This window comes from Rissa tridactyla, chromosome 8 (assembly GCF_028500815.1).
Source record: "Rissa tridactyla isolate bRisTri1 chromosome 8, bRisTri1.patW.cur.20221130, whole genome shotgun sequence".
Classification (NCBI taxonomy): Eukaryota; Metazoa; Chordata; class Aves; order Charadriiformes; family Laridae; genus Rissa; species Rissa tridactyla.
In genome coordinates this window covers 17,447,686-17,463,210 of record NC_071473.1, presented here as the reverse complement: position 1 = coordinate 17,463,210, position 15,525 = coordinate 17,447,686, and the positions used below count along the sequence as shown (strand labels likewise).

The window sequence follows — 15,525 nt, the reverse complement described above, 5'->3', positions numbered from 1 at the left end:
ACGCTCCGTTGCAGAAAGGGTTCTGGAGGCTGAGTTACCTGCATAATGGCACTGAACTGCGCTTCGTTCTCCATCTGCTCTTCTCCTACTCCTCTTTGGACACTAGCCAACACACTAGATTTGAAGAAGTATCGCCAATTGTGGTGGAGGACCCGGAAAAGCAGCTCGAACAACTCCGCTTTCACATCAGGAGATGAGCGCTAGGAGGAGAGGAGAACAAACAAACTCAAAGCAGGCTCCTGTGCCGGCATCCCGCTCAGCCCCTGGATCCCACTCTAGGAGCACCCTGTCAGGTGGCCACCCAGGGCAGAGCTTTGTAGCCAATGTATCACAGCATCAAAGCATTTTCTGCTAAGGAAGGCACCAAACTAGGCAACTGTTGGGTCAGGCTAAGAACACATCACCGAGTTTTGAGTTTTACCTCCTGCTTTGAGCACATCTGTATTTTTAGCCTCTCTTGACAATTCCTGACCGCTTCCAATTCCCACTGCCCAGCCACCCAGTTTTCCCTGCCCAGGGGCTGACATTTACAGCTCTTGGAAAACAAAAAGCAGCAATGCCTTCCCTCCCCGTCTCCCCCTTCCTTCGCCTCGCCCAAGGACAGTCCTACCTCTGCAATGATGGGGTAGACCTGCTCCATGCACAGTGAGATGACGCTGGGTAGAAAAGGCTTGAATACTTGGCCTGGCTCTTGTACCACCACTTGCAGAATTTTCAGAAACTTCTCCACCACCCGACAGCCAGTGCTGCCCTCGTGGAGGATGCTCTCTGCCAACTGCTCTCTACGACAAAAAACAAAGTCATTGCATAGGAACCTTCCCAGAGATCTCCAGGGTTACTTAATTTAAAGGAAAGGAGGTAGTGCCTCTAAACTTGCTCAACTAATACAGACCAAGTATATTAAGTCACAAAAGGGAGCTAGGTTTTGACTGAGGATTGACAGACACCACCCCCACTCCTGAACAAAAGCTTGAATGGTAGTTGGGGCACCCTCAGATCTTGGGTAGGAGTTAATAGGCAATGCAAGAATCTGGTTCAGTATCACGCGCTTCCAGAAAGCCCATGGGAGAGCTGAAATTGCACGATGGCCTGTCTGATTGATGTGCGTGGGCTGGGTGACTTCAGACCTGAAGGCTTTTCCTTAGATTTAGCCCTGGAACATGAAAAAAGTCTGGACACAAGGGGTTGGAAACACTACGCTCTTTAGGGGCCTGTTGTGTGAGCAGCTTACTAAGATAAATCATGCCGAGGGATAAGAAAGAAGCGACCAGTGCGGGACAATACCTGGTGAACATGTTTAGGAAGGTCTGTATGATCTGCTCGGTGAAAGGCACTCCCATCTGCACCCTCAGTCCTTGAAACAGAGTGAGGAAGAAGCTCAGCATCTCATCCGTCACATCTAAGATAGGAACAGGAAAGCAAAAGGAACAAGTTAAGGTAACACTCAAGGGCATCAATAAAGTCTTTTATGTGAGATTTGCTCCTCCTGTACAGGGAACCCCATTTACTCTTGGAAATTTGGCAGCAGGGTTGCTATTAGAAACCGAAGCCAACAGCTGGTATTTAGAAGTTAAAGATTGTTCTTTAGCTTAACAAGCTTAAAGATTGTTCATCCATTTCCGAAAGCCACCAGGGATGATAAATACAGCCAGCACCAAACAACGCCGAACAAATAAAATACTACCAGCAAGGCCCTTAGCCTGGTCTGCCTACACAGAGTGCTTGAACAAAGCCCTGGCGATGGGCTGGGCCGATCTCCAGTTGCTCACTGCTCGTACAGGGTTAACAGGAAACACAAGGAAATCCAAAACAGCTACACAGCTCGGGATGGCCAGGAGACGATCCAGCTCCTCTTTATTTTCTTGTTTTTTTTTTTTTTTGGCAGGAACTGAAGAGACCCTTCTGACTTCAGAAGTTGTCTTCAGCACGTGGTTATGAAGTTACCTGATCAGCACTGTAGCTAATTCTTCATCGGTCCCAACACGCTTAATTGAATAACCACGGTAAGCTGACGCTGCTCAACTCCTCCTTCATACAGCCTTTTATAGCCAATACATAGCAACTGCACGAGGCTGCTAGCCTGTTCCGAAAACAACAGTTCACTGGAGTCACAGCATCAGCTTGCTGTCTTGGATCCCCTCTGTGTTTCAACTTTGGTTTGCCTCCCCCACGCCTGCTTCACTGAGAAAATCCCACCTAGCTCCAAAAGTTTTCCGGGAACGCCTTGCTCTTCATAAGAGAAGCTGCTGTAGTCCCGGGCATTCGAGCTACCCTGATGTGATATTGGCCACAAGATCGTCAAGCAACAGTCCTGGTTACGTCTCAGCAGCCTTGCTTTTACAGGGGGAAAAAGTCCCCCATGTCACAGAAACAAAGAATGGTAGGGTTGGAAGGGACCTCTGGAGATCACCCAGTCCAACCCCCTGCCAGAGCAGGGTCACCCAGAGCAGGTGGCACAGGAACGCGTCCAGGCAGGTTTGGAATGTCTCCAGAGACGGAGACTCCACCACCTCTCTGGGCAGCCTCTGCCAGGGCTCTGTCACCCTCACAGCAAAGAAGTTCCTCCTCATGGTTAGGTGGAACTTCCTATGCTCAAGTTTGTGCCCGTTACCCCTTGTCCTGTCACTGGGCACCACTGAAAAGGGCCCCATCCTCCTGACACCCACCCTTTAAGTGTTTATAAGCGTTGATAAGATCCCCCCTCAGTCGTCTTTTTTCCAGACTGAAGAGACCCAAATCCCTCAGCCTTTCTTCATAAGAGAGATGTTCCAGTCCCCTCAGCATCTTGGTAGCCCTTTGCTGTCCCCTCTCCAGCAGCTCCCTGTCCTTCTTGAACCGGGGAGCCCAGAACTGGACCCAGCGCTCCAGGTGCGGCCTCCCCAGGGCAGAGCAGAGGGGGAGGATGACCTCCCTCCACCTGCTGGCCACACTCTTCTTGATGCCCCCCAGGATGCCATTGGCCTTCTTGGCCACAAGGGCACATTGAGGTTGTTTGACCTCATCTGACGAAATCTACTCCGCTTTGTCCTCAAGCTTCCGGAGAGAATGTAAACAGCAAAAATAGCCAGACGAGGTATTTTAAATTGGGGGTTTTTTTGTGCTCAGGATCAGCTCCGTTCCTGATTCACTGCTGAACGCAACACAAGGCATCTCCATCATCTGGAAGTGCGACAAACCTCCATGCCTGTATCCTGGCCGGCAGAGAAGATCTCCCTTTCTGATTCAGCCCAGCCCACCCGGAAGCCCAGACTGACATTACACTTAGGCACGAACAAGCCCGCACACTTCACACCACCACGATTCTCTGATGACGACTTTGGATGTTATCAGCAGGGCATAAAGCTACTCACAGCATTAAAGCCTGTCCTATGGTTATACCTGACTGATGAATGAAAGCTGGGAAGAGGGCTAGTGAGACCTGCACGGATTCTTGCAGCGACTGATAACAGATCTGCCGAGACTTGGTGGATTCTCCAGAGATACTTTCTACAATATCTTCTAAAACGCTGAGTGTCTGATGGATGATCACTTTGGCTGCAAAATAAAGAGAGGCTGATACTTCCTGCACGTGTCAAAACTACGCGGAGGCAAGAAAGGAAGAGAAGTCAAGCTCACACATGCTAAAATAATCTGAAATAACTACCTAAAATAAAACTAAAATAATCTACAAGGCGGCATATACACCTAACACAAGGTGGAGTCAAAAATGTTCCCAAGTGCACGTTCATGTTTTAAACCTTTAAACAGGTTCAATTAGGTCACTGTGTCGCTTTCTTAAATTATACAGGCTTACTGCCCTACACGTGCTCAACCACTCGGGTAGTTGAGGCCGAGGGGAGCTACAAACAACGTTATTCACAATATGCTAATGCTGAAGAAACACTAGCCAGGAAAAAAGCAGCGCATTATGGCAGCAAAAATATACTGCGGATTTCTATTTCTGAAAGAAACAACTGGAGTGATACACAGTCACTGGGAGCCAACCCAAACGCTGGGAGACCTTAACTGGCCCAGTTCAACCCCTGTGAGCTGTCTGCTGATGTTCTTCTCGTGAGCAGCCCCAAGAGCCCTCTCTTCCAAATGATTTTTAAAGCGATTCTCAAAAAAAAAAAACCCCAAAACAAACCCCCCCAAAACCCACATACCCAAAACATGCACAGAAACTTCCAAAGGTGCCTGGATCCCACCAGTTCAGGGCCCTCCTCCTAAATATATACACCCTCTACGCTACTTCCTAAGTCTGTAAGAAATTCTTAGTTTCCCCTTGAGTTTTTATAACCATAATCTTCATTAACACGGTCTCCAGTCAGTGTTTCCAATACTGTAGCGTGGCGGTCCCAGCATTAGGCTGTTAACTGTTCCTAACGCAATCACTGTGCTTCCAAGTTTTATCACAGACTCGATCCCACCTTCCCTGCACGACTGCGGAAAACAGTACTTTGATGGAATTGTTTACAGGCAACTTGGGGTGAAACTGCCCTTCACCCACCCACAAAAGGGTCTCTAAAAAAGGAAAGAAAAGACAAATTGCTCCTTTCCTGTCCTCCCTATATGCTAAATACAGTTTCTCAGCCAAAGTAATTATTAGAAGAACAGCTTAACGATGCCTGTCTGCTGTCAGGAGACAGTACACACCAAGAAACTTGGTACTTACTGTCCTCCAGCTGCACTTTCCTCTGTGGCAAGATGGCGTTGGATTTCAGCTGGCGATACTCTCTCGTGAGGGCAGAGATCAGGCTGGCGTGGTTGGTGGAACGAACCGCCCACTGCTGTTCGCTCTCCGGAAGGTTTGGCCAGGGCAGCAACAATACGTTCGACAGCGCTCTGCACACCAACACCTGGGCCTAGAAGCAACGAGACGTCAAGCAAAAAGACAAAGTTTCACCATGTTTCCTATTCAGCTTTACGCTAGAGCAGAACCCTACTGTCCAGTGACATTTTACAGCTGCCCACGACGTCAGCAGTGCTCACTGGTTAAGAATGAAGAAGATGAGCCCAAGTGAAAACAGCTCTGCGAGGTAAGAGAGAAGCGAATCTTCATGACTTAAGGGCTGGAAGCAGCTCCCAGCTCCGTCAGCCCTTCCCTGCAACGGTAAGTCTCTGTTCTTCATATTCATAAACCAAAGATGCCACCGCTTTCATTACTCCTTGTCTGGTTCACACACTAAGCTTCTATGCTTGTACGGCACTTCATGCCTCCATGTCAGCACACAACACATATATACGTGTATACATACACATACTCCAACCTCCACTGTGGCTTTTCAGTACTTCTGTAGTATAGATAACTAACTTGGAGCGAGGTACGCGGAATGCTAACGTTAAGTTTCACAGAAAACTTTATGTAGGTCAGAATCAAGGTGCCTGAACTGTAAAGACGATGAAGAACTAAGGACTGCGTCACCAAGCGAGATGGGAATAACATCTAAGAGATGCAATTGTGTTTTTTCCTTCTGCTTGTTGCTTGAAATAGATCATTACTGACAATCTATCACTGGGATTCCTGGATGTCCACAGTACAGAGATAACTGCTGCCCTTGCCCCCCACCCTGTTCTTTTCTTTTTTGAGGTTATACCTCGCTACGGTAAGAACTAACACCTAACCTACATTCTTCACATTTGAGACAAATCACCTTGTCAGGGAGCCGCTGAGCAGAAGTGTCCGTGATCCTGTTGAACACCTTCTGGACTGCTGGGATGCTGATCAAGAACACCGGTCGCACTGTGGTGGCTAAAGAGACGAGGAGGTGGCACGCAGACAGCAGCAGCTTCTCCTGCACCTGAAACAGAGGGGGCTGGCGGTCAGGCTGCCCCCCAACACCCCCGCCCCCCCCCAGAACCACAGGATGCAACACTGGCGTCAGACAGACAACCACTACTAGGTTTTCGCAAGCAAGACAGTTTGGAGTATTTATTTGCCAATCAGAGCACAGGTTCAGCTCCCTTAATACTGTGGTAGAGAGAAATTTCCCCACTTTCAAGCCATTAGACTGAATTTCTATATGCCTGTGAGTCGCTTACTCTCATATTAGCCTCACAGTGCTATTTAGAACTGCTCTTGGTCTAACCTCACATGAGACATCTGCTGTGGCTCTGGAAGACAGACATCCAGCTCTGGGTCCCATCAGGACCCACAGCGTGGTCCAGAGCAGACCATTAAACACCCCGACACAACAGGACTGCAGGGTATCCTGCTCTCGACGGAGCCTGGCCTCAGCCCAGCGCTGACGAAGATACCTTAGAGCTGATGAGGGGGGTGATCGCCTCCAGAGCGGTGGAGACGAGAGAGATGAACTGCTCCGGGTTCTGCCGGTGGACTTCGCTGTAGAACTGGGCGAGCCAGTGAGCGTAGGCTTGCAGCGCTGCCAGGGACTGAGCGTGGCTGCGGAGGAGCAGAGCAAGGGTAAGGTCAGTACGCAGGATAAAAGGTACACACGCAGGACGGCCGCAGGAGGGCACAAGCCCTGAGCACGGCGGGCAGTTTTGACAGCACACTGGGAGAGAATATTGGTATTCTCAGACAAAGTTGGCAGCTTTTTCTTTTAAAACTGGTTTTGTTTTGGTTTTTTTTTGTCCTGGACCCTGTACACTCAAGGTGTGCTGTAACTGGACTCACCCACTGAGCACCGGTATTAAGCCAAAGGTATAAATTGATCCAGTCAAGTTATAATCAACTGGCAGGCTGACTATAATTATACTTTATAATTATACTTTTGGCATATATTAAGGTTTTTGAGTCAGGGCATTTCTTTGGGACCAGACAGGTGTCCTCCAAATGTCCGACAGTGCACCTTTGTTAGGCTAGCTTTGGAAAACGGATCAGAGGTTTCTTCAGGGACGTTGGCCAGAGAAAAGTATGAAAACCCCTCACTAACAGATCATGGACCCCCCCACCTCCCCAAATTATTTTAAAGGAGAAAAGGAAAGAGGTCATTAAAACAACATCACCTGCACAAAACTCAGCGCTAGTAACTTGGGATTATTAGGAGAAATCCAGGGAACTATATGATGAAATCTAGCGGGGGGTTTTCAAGGAGCTGCTACACATGTAATTGCAATGTGCTTAAAAGGACAACCTTAAATTCTGCTCACAAAATGCCAGCTGGTAGGAAACAGGTTTGTACTACACAGCCTTAGGAATGGAAGGTCCCTAAGAGGCTGTCAGAGCCGTGTTCTGTTACTAGCAGCATGAAGATTTCACACTTAACGTCAGCTTCTGGATCGAAGGCATTCATTTGTTTCAGAACTGGCTTGCATAGCTGGAAGGCACACGTTTGTCTTGGAAGCCAAGGACTTGAAACCCTGTACTAGGAAAAACATCTTTTGCCTGAGCTATAGATCTGATTTAGATAGCAAAAAATCCAGAAACTGGAACCACACACTGACAGTGGAGCCATTTCTTATAATACCACTATTATAACACTTACTTCATCATTTAATTACCCTGCAAAAGAACTAAGGGGGCAGGGCAGAATAACAGTTTGCTTTTGGAGCTAATATAACGGGCATTTTTACTGCTGATCACAAATATATTTTTCTTTAAATAACCCGAGCGTATCAATTTGAGGAGCCAGCGGTCCCGAACGCTGGCAGCAGCCTCGACCTTCAACAGTTAAAAGAGATGCGCTTTTCAGAACATTTGCCAAGCAAGGGGTAAGGGCACCAGACCGAGGAGATCTAACGCTTCCTCCACCCCATGGAGGTACCCAATTCGGACACAAATCGTTTGCAGCGCGTATCTTCATACTCACACATCGATAAGGTCGGGTTTCAACACAGATGGTACTGCAGTTTCGATGTTGTACAGTTTAATCTGGGATCCATATAGCGTTACTTTTACCAGCCTGGAAGCAAACACATGTACAGCAGCATAAAGGGGCTGTAAGATGGATATACACCCATACAAATGCGCTCAAACATCTTATCTGAATGCAGCTCTTGGCACGCCTGTGTCAGTATTTAGCTAATACATAGACAAGATTCAGACCATTTGGTTGAAAATCGAGTGGAGTCTATTTCATTGCTTGTGATAAGATGAAAAAAGTGTGATGTTCCTGCATGGAAATGAAAAAACATACCCAAGGCAGCTGTGTAAAGCCCTGAAAACCTGTAATTTGCAACTATGTGCTAATTAAGTCTCTTGGAGGCAAAGAATCAAATGACATTCACTTTTCAGTTTTCCATGGAGCTTTTCATTTAAGAAAAGAGATTTTGGTGATTTAGCTTTGAGAGATACAACTCTGAAGTAATCAGACTCTACGTCCCATTTCGTTGCATCACAAATGCAGATGCTGGAAAACAAAGCACCTCCATCTTGTCAAGTGGCTAATTTTATTTAATCCCTCTTATTAGTTATTTCTTTGGTTAAGGATTTAGACAGTTGTCTGGGAAACTTCACGCCGATGAACGTAACAATTCAGGTTCTGGCCACTGAGGTCTCAGCATCTCAACTTAATCATAACGAGGGGAGGCAGAAAGAGACCTTGGGTTCCACACTCACTGCAGGGGTGACAGTTGCTCCTTGTCGGGGTGAAGGGACAGCAGCTCCCCCTCCCGCACCTACCTCTCCACCACTGTAAGAGCATCATTGAACCGGGCGGCAAACACATCCCCAATGAAGTATTCCGCTAAGCGACCCACGGCCTGCAGCAAGGAGCTCAGGTCCCGCAAGGAGCAGTGCAAACGACGGCAATCGTTCTCGGCAGTGATGTTCAGCCTGTGACCTGAAACGACATCATGGTTCATTAGCCATGGGGCCAAAAGACCCAAGTGTTAATAATCACTTGTGCTAATAGCCACCGACCAAGAGCCCAGCAGTCTGAAAACTCATACTTTAAAATCCTTGGGCAAGAAAAAACACATAACCTTGTGACTAATAAATGCAGCTCTTTGGGCTGGGAAACCTAATTACAAAGCTACAGGAAATGCAAAGTTTATTCTAATTACATTACAAGCATTCTTCTCAAATTAGCTCGGCAGTGGGTCACAGTTCAAATCGGAGCATTCTCCAAGTGACGGAGATACTCAAACTGAGGAAGACAAGTTCAACTGTTCCCCCTGCCGCACACTAAATCCCTCTTTAAAGGCTGAAGCAGATGGTACCAACTATTCCAGCCTTTTATACATGTATTTTCTTCTATTTCATACTATTACCTACATAGACAGGAGCCTTTTCGGTTATCCGTTGACATCAAAACCAACGCCAGCTCTGCGGAGAAGGTCATTACTCACACTCCCTCTGCTGGCTATGCTGCAATAAACGCTCTGGCAGCAGCAGATTTGGAACACGAGAGTGCATTCGCTTCTGATCTGAAGCATGGTTTTTTGCTCTCATATTTCTCAGACACAAGAAACATACCGATAACCAGCTCTGCTAGTCATATTACCTACGCAATTGTCCCGGTTGCCTATACCTGGTCTCCAAACATTCCAGACCTTTTACTAAAAAAGCAAACACGTCCTGCAACACGACAGCTCAAAGAAAAGTCTGTTTTTCTTTCCACTGCCCGTATTTAATCTCTGATTAAGTTTTCAGCAACAAGCTTGCCATTATGTACCATCAGCACCAGCGCAGTGCCACCCAGTTCTGAATCCCCGGCTGCGTCTGAGATGCTACTTCTGAGCCATCAGCTCAACAAGCCAGTCCACGCAACAGCTTCCAATACAGATTGTCGCTACAGCATAAAAAACCTACACACTGCTCACCCTAGCTCTGAAACGACCCTAAAACTGAAAGCATTTCTTCCTGAGCTGTGTATTCAACAATCACCATTCTGCCACGCGTAGCAGTATTGAAGATGTAACAGATTCCTTTCCTGGTCATACCAGAAAACTTAAATATAACCTTAGCTACAATCTTCTCTTGTACAGATCTCACTAATTCCTTATTTCTCAGGAAGGAGCAAAGCTACGCTCATGCTTTTAATTCATTTGAGAGCGCTGGTATCTTTCTAAACTACTTCATACATGAAGGCTCCTCAAACACCAGCTAGATAAGTCTTCCGAAAATACCACTACATCCTCAATGTAGTAGTTCGTCTTCTCATTGACTCACAACGGTCTTAATTCAAGCCTAAATAAAAACGCCCCTGTGGCGGACAGCTTCACACCAGATTTGAGCCCAAACCAAACAGGAGCGTAAGCTTTCTTTACATAAGCTTCATGGGAGGAAAAATAACCATTATCCCTCCATGTAGTACCTGATGCTGCAGAGTTGTTCTTAACACACACGGTATCTTCATTTCAAGTACCAGAACAAGGCAAGAACCATAGCAATAAAAAACCAAGTCGCATTATTTGATTTTTCTCTGCTATCGGAGTTTGACTACCGAGCCATTAGATACCATGCGTGTGTTCAGATCCTCAATGGAATATGGAAGAAGCAACACCAAAGCGGATCTAGAGTGTTTTTACAAAGCTCTTCAAAGAGTGAGGACTGCGGTGCTGGACGGTGGTTATTACCTGTCCCTGATGTGACCACAAACTGCTGGAGACCCAGATACACTTCCAAGTTGTCCTGCAGAACTGGGAACTAGAAGAGATGAGAAATAAAGGTGATTTAGGATGTTAAAGCACGGTTTTCTTATTTCTCCCTAGCGCCTTCAAAAAGCCATTTGGAGCGAAGGCAAGTTGCTGGGTGCTGGGCTGATCCTGCACGCCACGGCTTCTCACATCTCGACAGCCGTCACGAAAACAACAGAGATCACCACTTCTGGTGGTAGCCCTCTCCTTTTCCCACAAATACCAGCAATCGGCCTAACAAGATAACGGTCTGTCAAGTATAAGCGATGGCACAGCACGCCACCAGTATGGATACGGCGATGGATGCGTAACCCAGACCGAACAGGAGGGGAAAGGCAGAACCTGGAGCGCAGGAAGCCTGCGCTGCACCCACCCTCCCCCTTAAGTATCAGCTTCTCAAAACGCAGCTGTCAAAAATATTGAACCGAAGTTGAGTTTGGTGCCTCTGTAACAGAGCAGAGAAGGGAAAAACGGCAGCACTCTGCCGGCTGCATCAAGAACAGCCCCATGGGGAAACCAGCCAAGGGAGCAAACGCCCCAGCCATCGTGCAACCTGGTCTGGGAAAAGAGCGTCAGCCCAACGCCGTCGCTCAGGGCTGACATGCCTCATGCTGGTGATACTTCAGCTAAGCAACAGGTTACACTACCATGGTGGGGGGGGTGGTGACAAACCGAGACCAAAAAGCCTTCCAAGCTGTATTCGGCCAGCCAAGGTGCTTCAGTGATACCTATCGGGGGGTTATTTCCTTTGTGCCTGAATGCATTTGTAGACACACAGGACAAAATTACCCACCGACCTTTCCCTTGCAGCTATCCCACCTGAAGGAGTATTTTCCAACTCTTTCAGCCTGGCACAGTTCTACTGAATTTCTACTGGCAAAGTCACCACGTTGGACGTAGCTGGTTTTATGGAAGTTCTCTCATCCATCAGCACAGGGAACCGCAGCCTTCCCTTGCCCGGCGTGGGACAGAGTAACGGCAGTTTTCATTAATTGCTACTGATAGACCAGCTGCTGCGTTCGACAGCGCTGCAGGCTGCTACGAGAGCACACGGAACGGCTTGAGCATCTCCCAGATTATCCAGGGCGCAAAAATGACCTAACACGGGGCCCCAGGAAAGCACTCACCATCAAGTTCCTAACAGGCTGTGCCTAATTAACAGTTGAGCACCTTTGGGTAACTGCAGGAGAACTATTTAAAAAAAAACAGGTAGTATTCCTCATGTTAATGTGTTCCTTTGGGAAGCCACATGCTCTTTGCCGTATGACCCGTATGTCTCGGCAACAGCTGCCCCATGCGTTTGCCTCTCGCTGACTTGTGCCGTGCCACCACGCTGCAGAGGAATTTCTGCTTTCGTCTGAGGACCATTTTGCTCACTACTTCAGAGATTTTAGTAGTATGCTTCTAGCTCAGCCATAATGTTTCTTAAATAAAAATATCAATTAAAAAAGCAGTTCAGGTCAGGCATCTTCTGCCTCTGCAGCAGCTCAGTTTTCTCTGCTTTTTGGGAATACAGTTCAGAGGTCTAGGTATGGAGTATCTCCAGCAGAATTAATAAGTCTGAGATCCCACTGCCATACTCGCTTTTCTTCTCACCCAGAGAAAAGGCACCAACTACTCGGAATTTTGGGCTCCGCTGGCTTACAGCCTCAAGATCTCCTCCTCAAAAACCATTACAGCGCTACAAAGCCAGGCAACATTTACAACACCGATTCTGGCAACGGCAGTGGCACTAGCTGGAGAGAAGCACTTACCTGTGTTTATCAGATGTAATTCCCAGTTGTCCGAGGTGCACTTTTCAGCACCTGTATCTAGCCTTTCGTTTGAACAAAGATTTCACTCTCCTTAAAACCCTAATAACGACCCACTCTGCCCAATTTGCAGCGCTGCCTGCTAATGTAAAGGCCAAGAAAAACAGCAGTGCTGTTTATTACCTTACTGCTGCCAAATATTTACACTTTGAAAGATGGGAATTTCTAAAGAGTTTAGTGTCCAGCAAGTAGGACTCGGATGCTCACTGAAGTACCCTCTTTAAAAGACACCAAGGAATTCGACAAAGCCAAAAACCCAAGTTTCTTCCTTCAATTTCTGATCTCCTCCTTGCCAAGTGTTTGCATCCAAAAAACAACTCTCCCTACTTGTTTGGCGTCGTGGCCTCTATCAAACAGCTTGTAACAAACTCCGGCAGTTGGTGCTCATTTCACACGCTGTACTTTCGGGCTGGATTTGTACTTACTAGCGTGGAGAAGGCATGAGTTGGCAAGAGCTCCATGACTTTTGCAACCACTTCCAAGCTCTGGCGCAAGTACCGCTGCCACTCGGTCTGCTGCTATGGGGAGAAACACCAAGGTGAGCACAGCACACGGCTTTTTGGAGAACAGTAGGTCTTGACGGATGCTTAGGTCTAGCTAGCTCCTTTCCAGAGCTTGGCTGTTGCGGGCACAGCGATACTGAAGAGATACTGCTTTTAATGATTCTCACACGCTGCCAGACACCCGATGGAGAATAATTTTGCCAACCCACGCTTGGGAGTGCATGCGTGTTCCCCCGGAGCGATAAGCCACGCGCGTTCGCTCCTAAAGCACAGCTACTGCTCAGGTGACAAGGATCCGCTACGCAGAACCTGCCCTTCCGGTGCTCTGGTCTCATCCGTTTCGGCCACCTACTCCTTTTTTACATTTATCAGTATCGAGGTGATGTCTACCAGTACTGAATTAGGAGAAATGAGCTTAATTGAAAGCACCAACAATATAGACAGCTTAAAGCTTTTGTCTCAGAGACATTTCAGCATTTAAATTCCAAAGCAACCAGACATGGGCACCTAATGCTTCTGATAATTAGAACATAAGTATCTATATTTTTTCCCCATAAGAACCAAATTAAAAACAAAGGTCATATCCTTTCAGCGTGACTTTGTCCGTTTTCATTAAAAGCATCTCATGCTGCTTTAAACCTCACACCCCACAAAGAATGGGGTGAAGAAACAGCTCTCTTGCTTGCACTCCGAAGTACAAGCTCGGGGAAAGACATTCGAGGTGTTACCAGTGCAAGAGTTAACATCTGGACCTGCAGATCGTTCAACTCTGCTCCTTACATCATCATCCAGTGTCTCGTCATCCAGCTCCTCCAGCTGTGCCTGGTTATACCTGAACTGGATTCGATTCAACACCTCTGTCAGCAACAGAACCAAGGCGTCTTCGTACCTACGACCGCAGAGAAAACAGAGCAGGAGTTTGGTACAAGAATTCCGCAGAGATTCCTGCGCCCGCAGTCCTGGCAGCGAAGAAGATACGTAAAACAGAGGACAGTTTAAAACGACCCGCTGCAAAGAGCTTTCCAGGTTTGTCGAGGAAACGCCCCAAGCAGATCCTGGAATTAAGAGTATCGTGTCGTTTCAGGTCACAAGCTCCCTGCAAGGAAAGAGCCTCGGTAATATCTGATAGCCCTCTACCTCTGCAAGGGAAAGGGAGAACTGTTATCAACAGAAGCAGCCCAAGAGTTCAAAACAGGAAAGGTAGGAGTGGCTTGACAGGAATAATAGCAAATGTACACGATCAGGAGGCACCAACAGCCTCTTGTTGCTCAACTGCTCCTCAGCAGCCTGCGGGTGCTCCGCTTTTTGGGCAGCGAATGAGAAACAGCTGAACCAGGGCAGAGTTATTGCTGCCTGCCTCCAAAGGGGACCCCCCCGAGGCTATTTGTTCTGCTGTCCTCTTTCCCTACGCTGTCGGTAAATGAATTCAAGCCCTTGTCCTCTGACACAAAGACAGCGCTTTTCCCACTTGCACCGTAACACTAAAGGCACGTCACTGAAGGTATCTTTTCACCTCTCAGGAGCGCAGAAGATCCTCCTTCTCATTCATCACCTAAGAATAATGCCAAGTAGCAGAATCAGCGCAAGAGCCACCTGGGCATGCAATCGTTCCTGGTGACACAACGCCAAAGTTTGGGGCTTTCGAGGGGGTTTGGTTTGACTGTTTGTTTTAAAAACCTCCTTTCTCAAAACAGCTGGGGTCTGATACAAAAAGTCATGCTCTTTTCTAGGTGAAACTAGGTTAGAAAATTAGACATTGGCGTACACTAACAGAGAAACAGAGCATGATGCAATCCGAGTGTCAGAGGAGTCAGTTTGTGTCACTAAGCCGCTGAAAGGCTGAATTGCCATCTTCTTCCATAACCAGATGACGTAACTCTGGATTTGGTAACTTATCCAGTAGCAGAAGTCGTAATGTGTACAAAATGCAAAGTGCATAAACCACACAACAGGAAACTTCAGCTGTGCTGCTGTGGTGTAACCACTCCCGGCCTGTCAAAGCGCAGCGTTCACACGCCTGAGAGCCCGCAGGAAGTTGTAGCTACACGAGTTGTCACCAAGGACAGGCAGTTCTGACAAAACAGTACAAGCTTCAACCGCTTATGTGATTTTTTTTGTTTGTTTGTTTAGAGTTCTGACGTATCTCCTAGAGCGACGGCTATTGTTGGTTTCGATTTTCCCCACGACAAGCTATTTGACGGGAAGATAACGCGTGCTACTTGCACAGCAGCAAGATGGAGAAGAGGAGCAGAACGCCAAGGCGGAGTTCAACAGCGTGAGGCAGAAAGCAGCAAATCAGGAACAAATTACAACAAAGTTCAAATGCAAATACTCCTTGAGAAATTAAAAACCCCCCAGTTGCCATGCTGAAAGGAAGAGAGTTGCCTGGTGTAAGCTAGTTCCACGTTGGTTCGTTCGTTGTAGTCACAATGCCAGGCTGCCTTTGAAAAACCAACCACGTGTATTTAGTGCGCTCAAGGGGAAGAAGCTTCCTTCTGCACTGAGCAGAACGTAATATGGCACAAACCGGGGCACTTTCAAGCCTCCAGAACTTGAAAAGGACACCAGTATATTCACCAGATTTTTAAAACGGCAAAAAGAGTCGCCCATTTCAGGATACAGCACCTACGAAGGAAGAGCTGCCAACCGCTGCTTAAAGTGGAGCTTTTAACTCTCAAACACAGTCTCAT

General features: G+C 47.4%; 1 protein-coding gene across 6 annotated transcripts in view; it reads right to left on the bottom strand.

Annotated features, from left to right (window-relative positions):
- The window catches only part of XPO6 (exportin 6), a 59,218-nt gene that overhangs the window by 4,955 nt on the left and 38,738 nt on the right, over positions 1 to 15,525 (bottom strand). For 4 of the 6 annotated variants that reach the window (XM_054211031.1, XM_054211032.1, XM_054211027.1 and 1 more), the window contains 12 exons: positions 13,616 to 13,724; positions 12,758 to 12,850; positions 10,462 to 10,531; positions 8,564 to 8,723; positions 7,752 to 7,844; positions 6,238 to 6,382; positions 5,634 to 5,780; positions 4,655 to 4,844; positions 3,379 to 3,534; positions 1,285 to 1,399; positions 611 to 782; positions 39 to 200 (listed from right to left, as the gene is read on the bottom strand). In XM_054211031.1, coding sequence (XP_054067006.1) covers positions 39 to 200; positions 611 to 782; positions 1,285 to 1,399; positions 3,379 to 3,534; positions 4,655 to 4,844; positions 5,634 to 5,780; positions 6,238 to 6,382; positions 7,752 to 7,844; positions 8,564 to 8,723; positions 10,462 to 10,531; positions 12,758 to 12,850; positions 13,616 to 13,724 — 1,612 coding nt within the window. The remainder of the gene's footprint in view (positions 1 to 38; positions 201 to 610; positions 783 to 1,284; positions 1,400 to 3,378; positions 3,535 to 4,654; positions 4,845 to 5,633; positions 5,781 to 6,237; positions 6,383 to 7,751; positions 7,845 to 8,563; positions 8,724 to 10,461; positions 10,532 to 12,757; positions 12,851 to 13,615; positions 13,725 to 15,525) is intronic. The other 2 variants (XM_054211028.1, XM_054211030.1) reach the window with 1 other exon arrangement.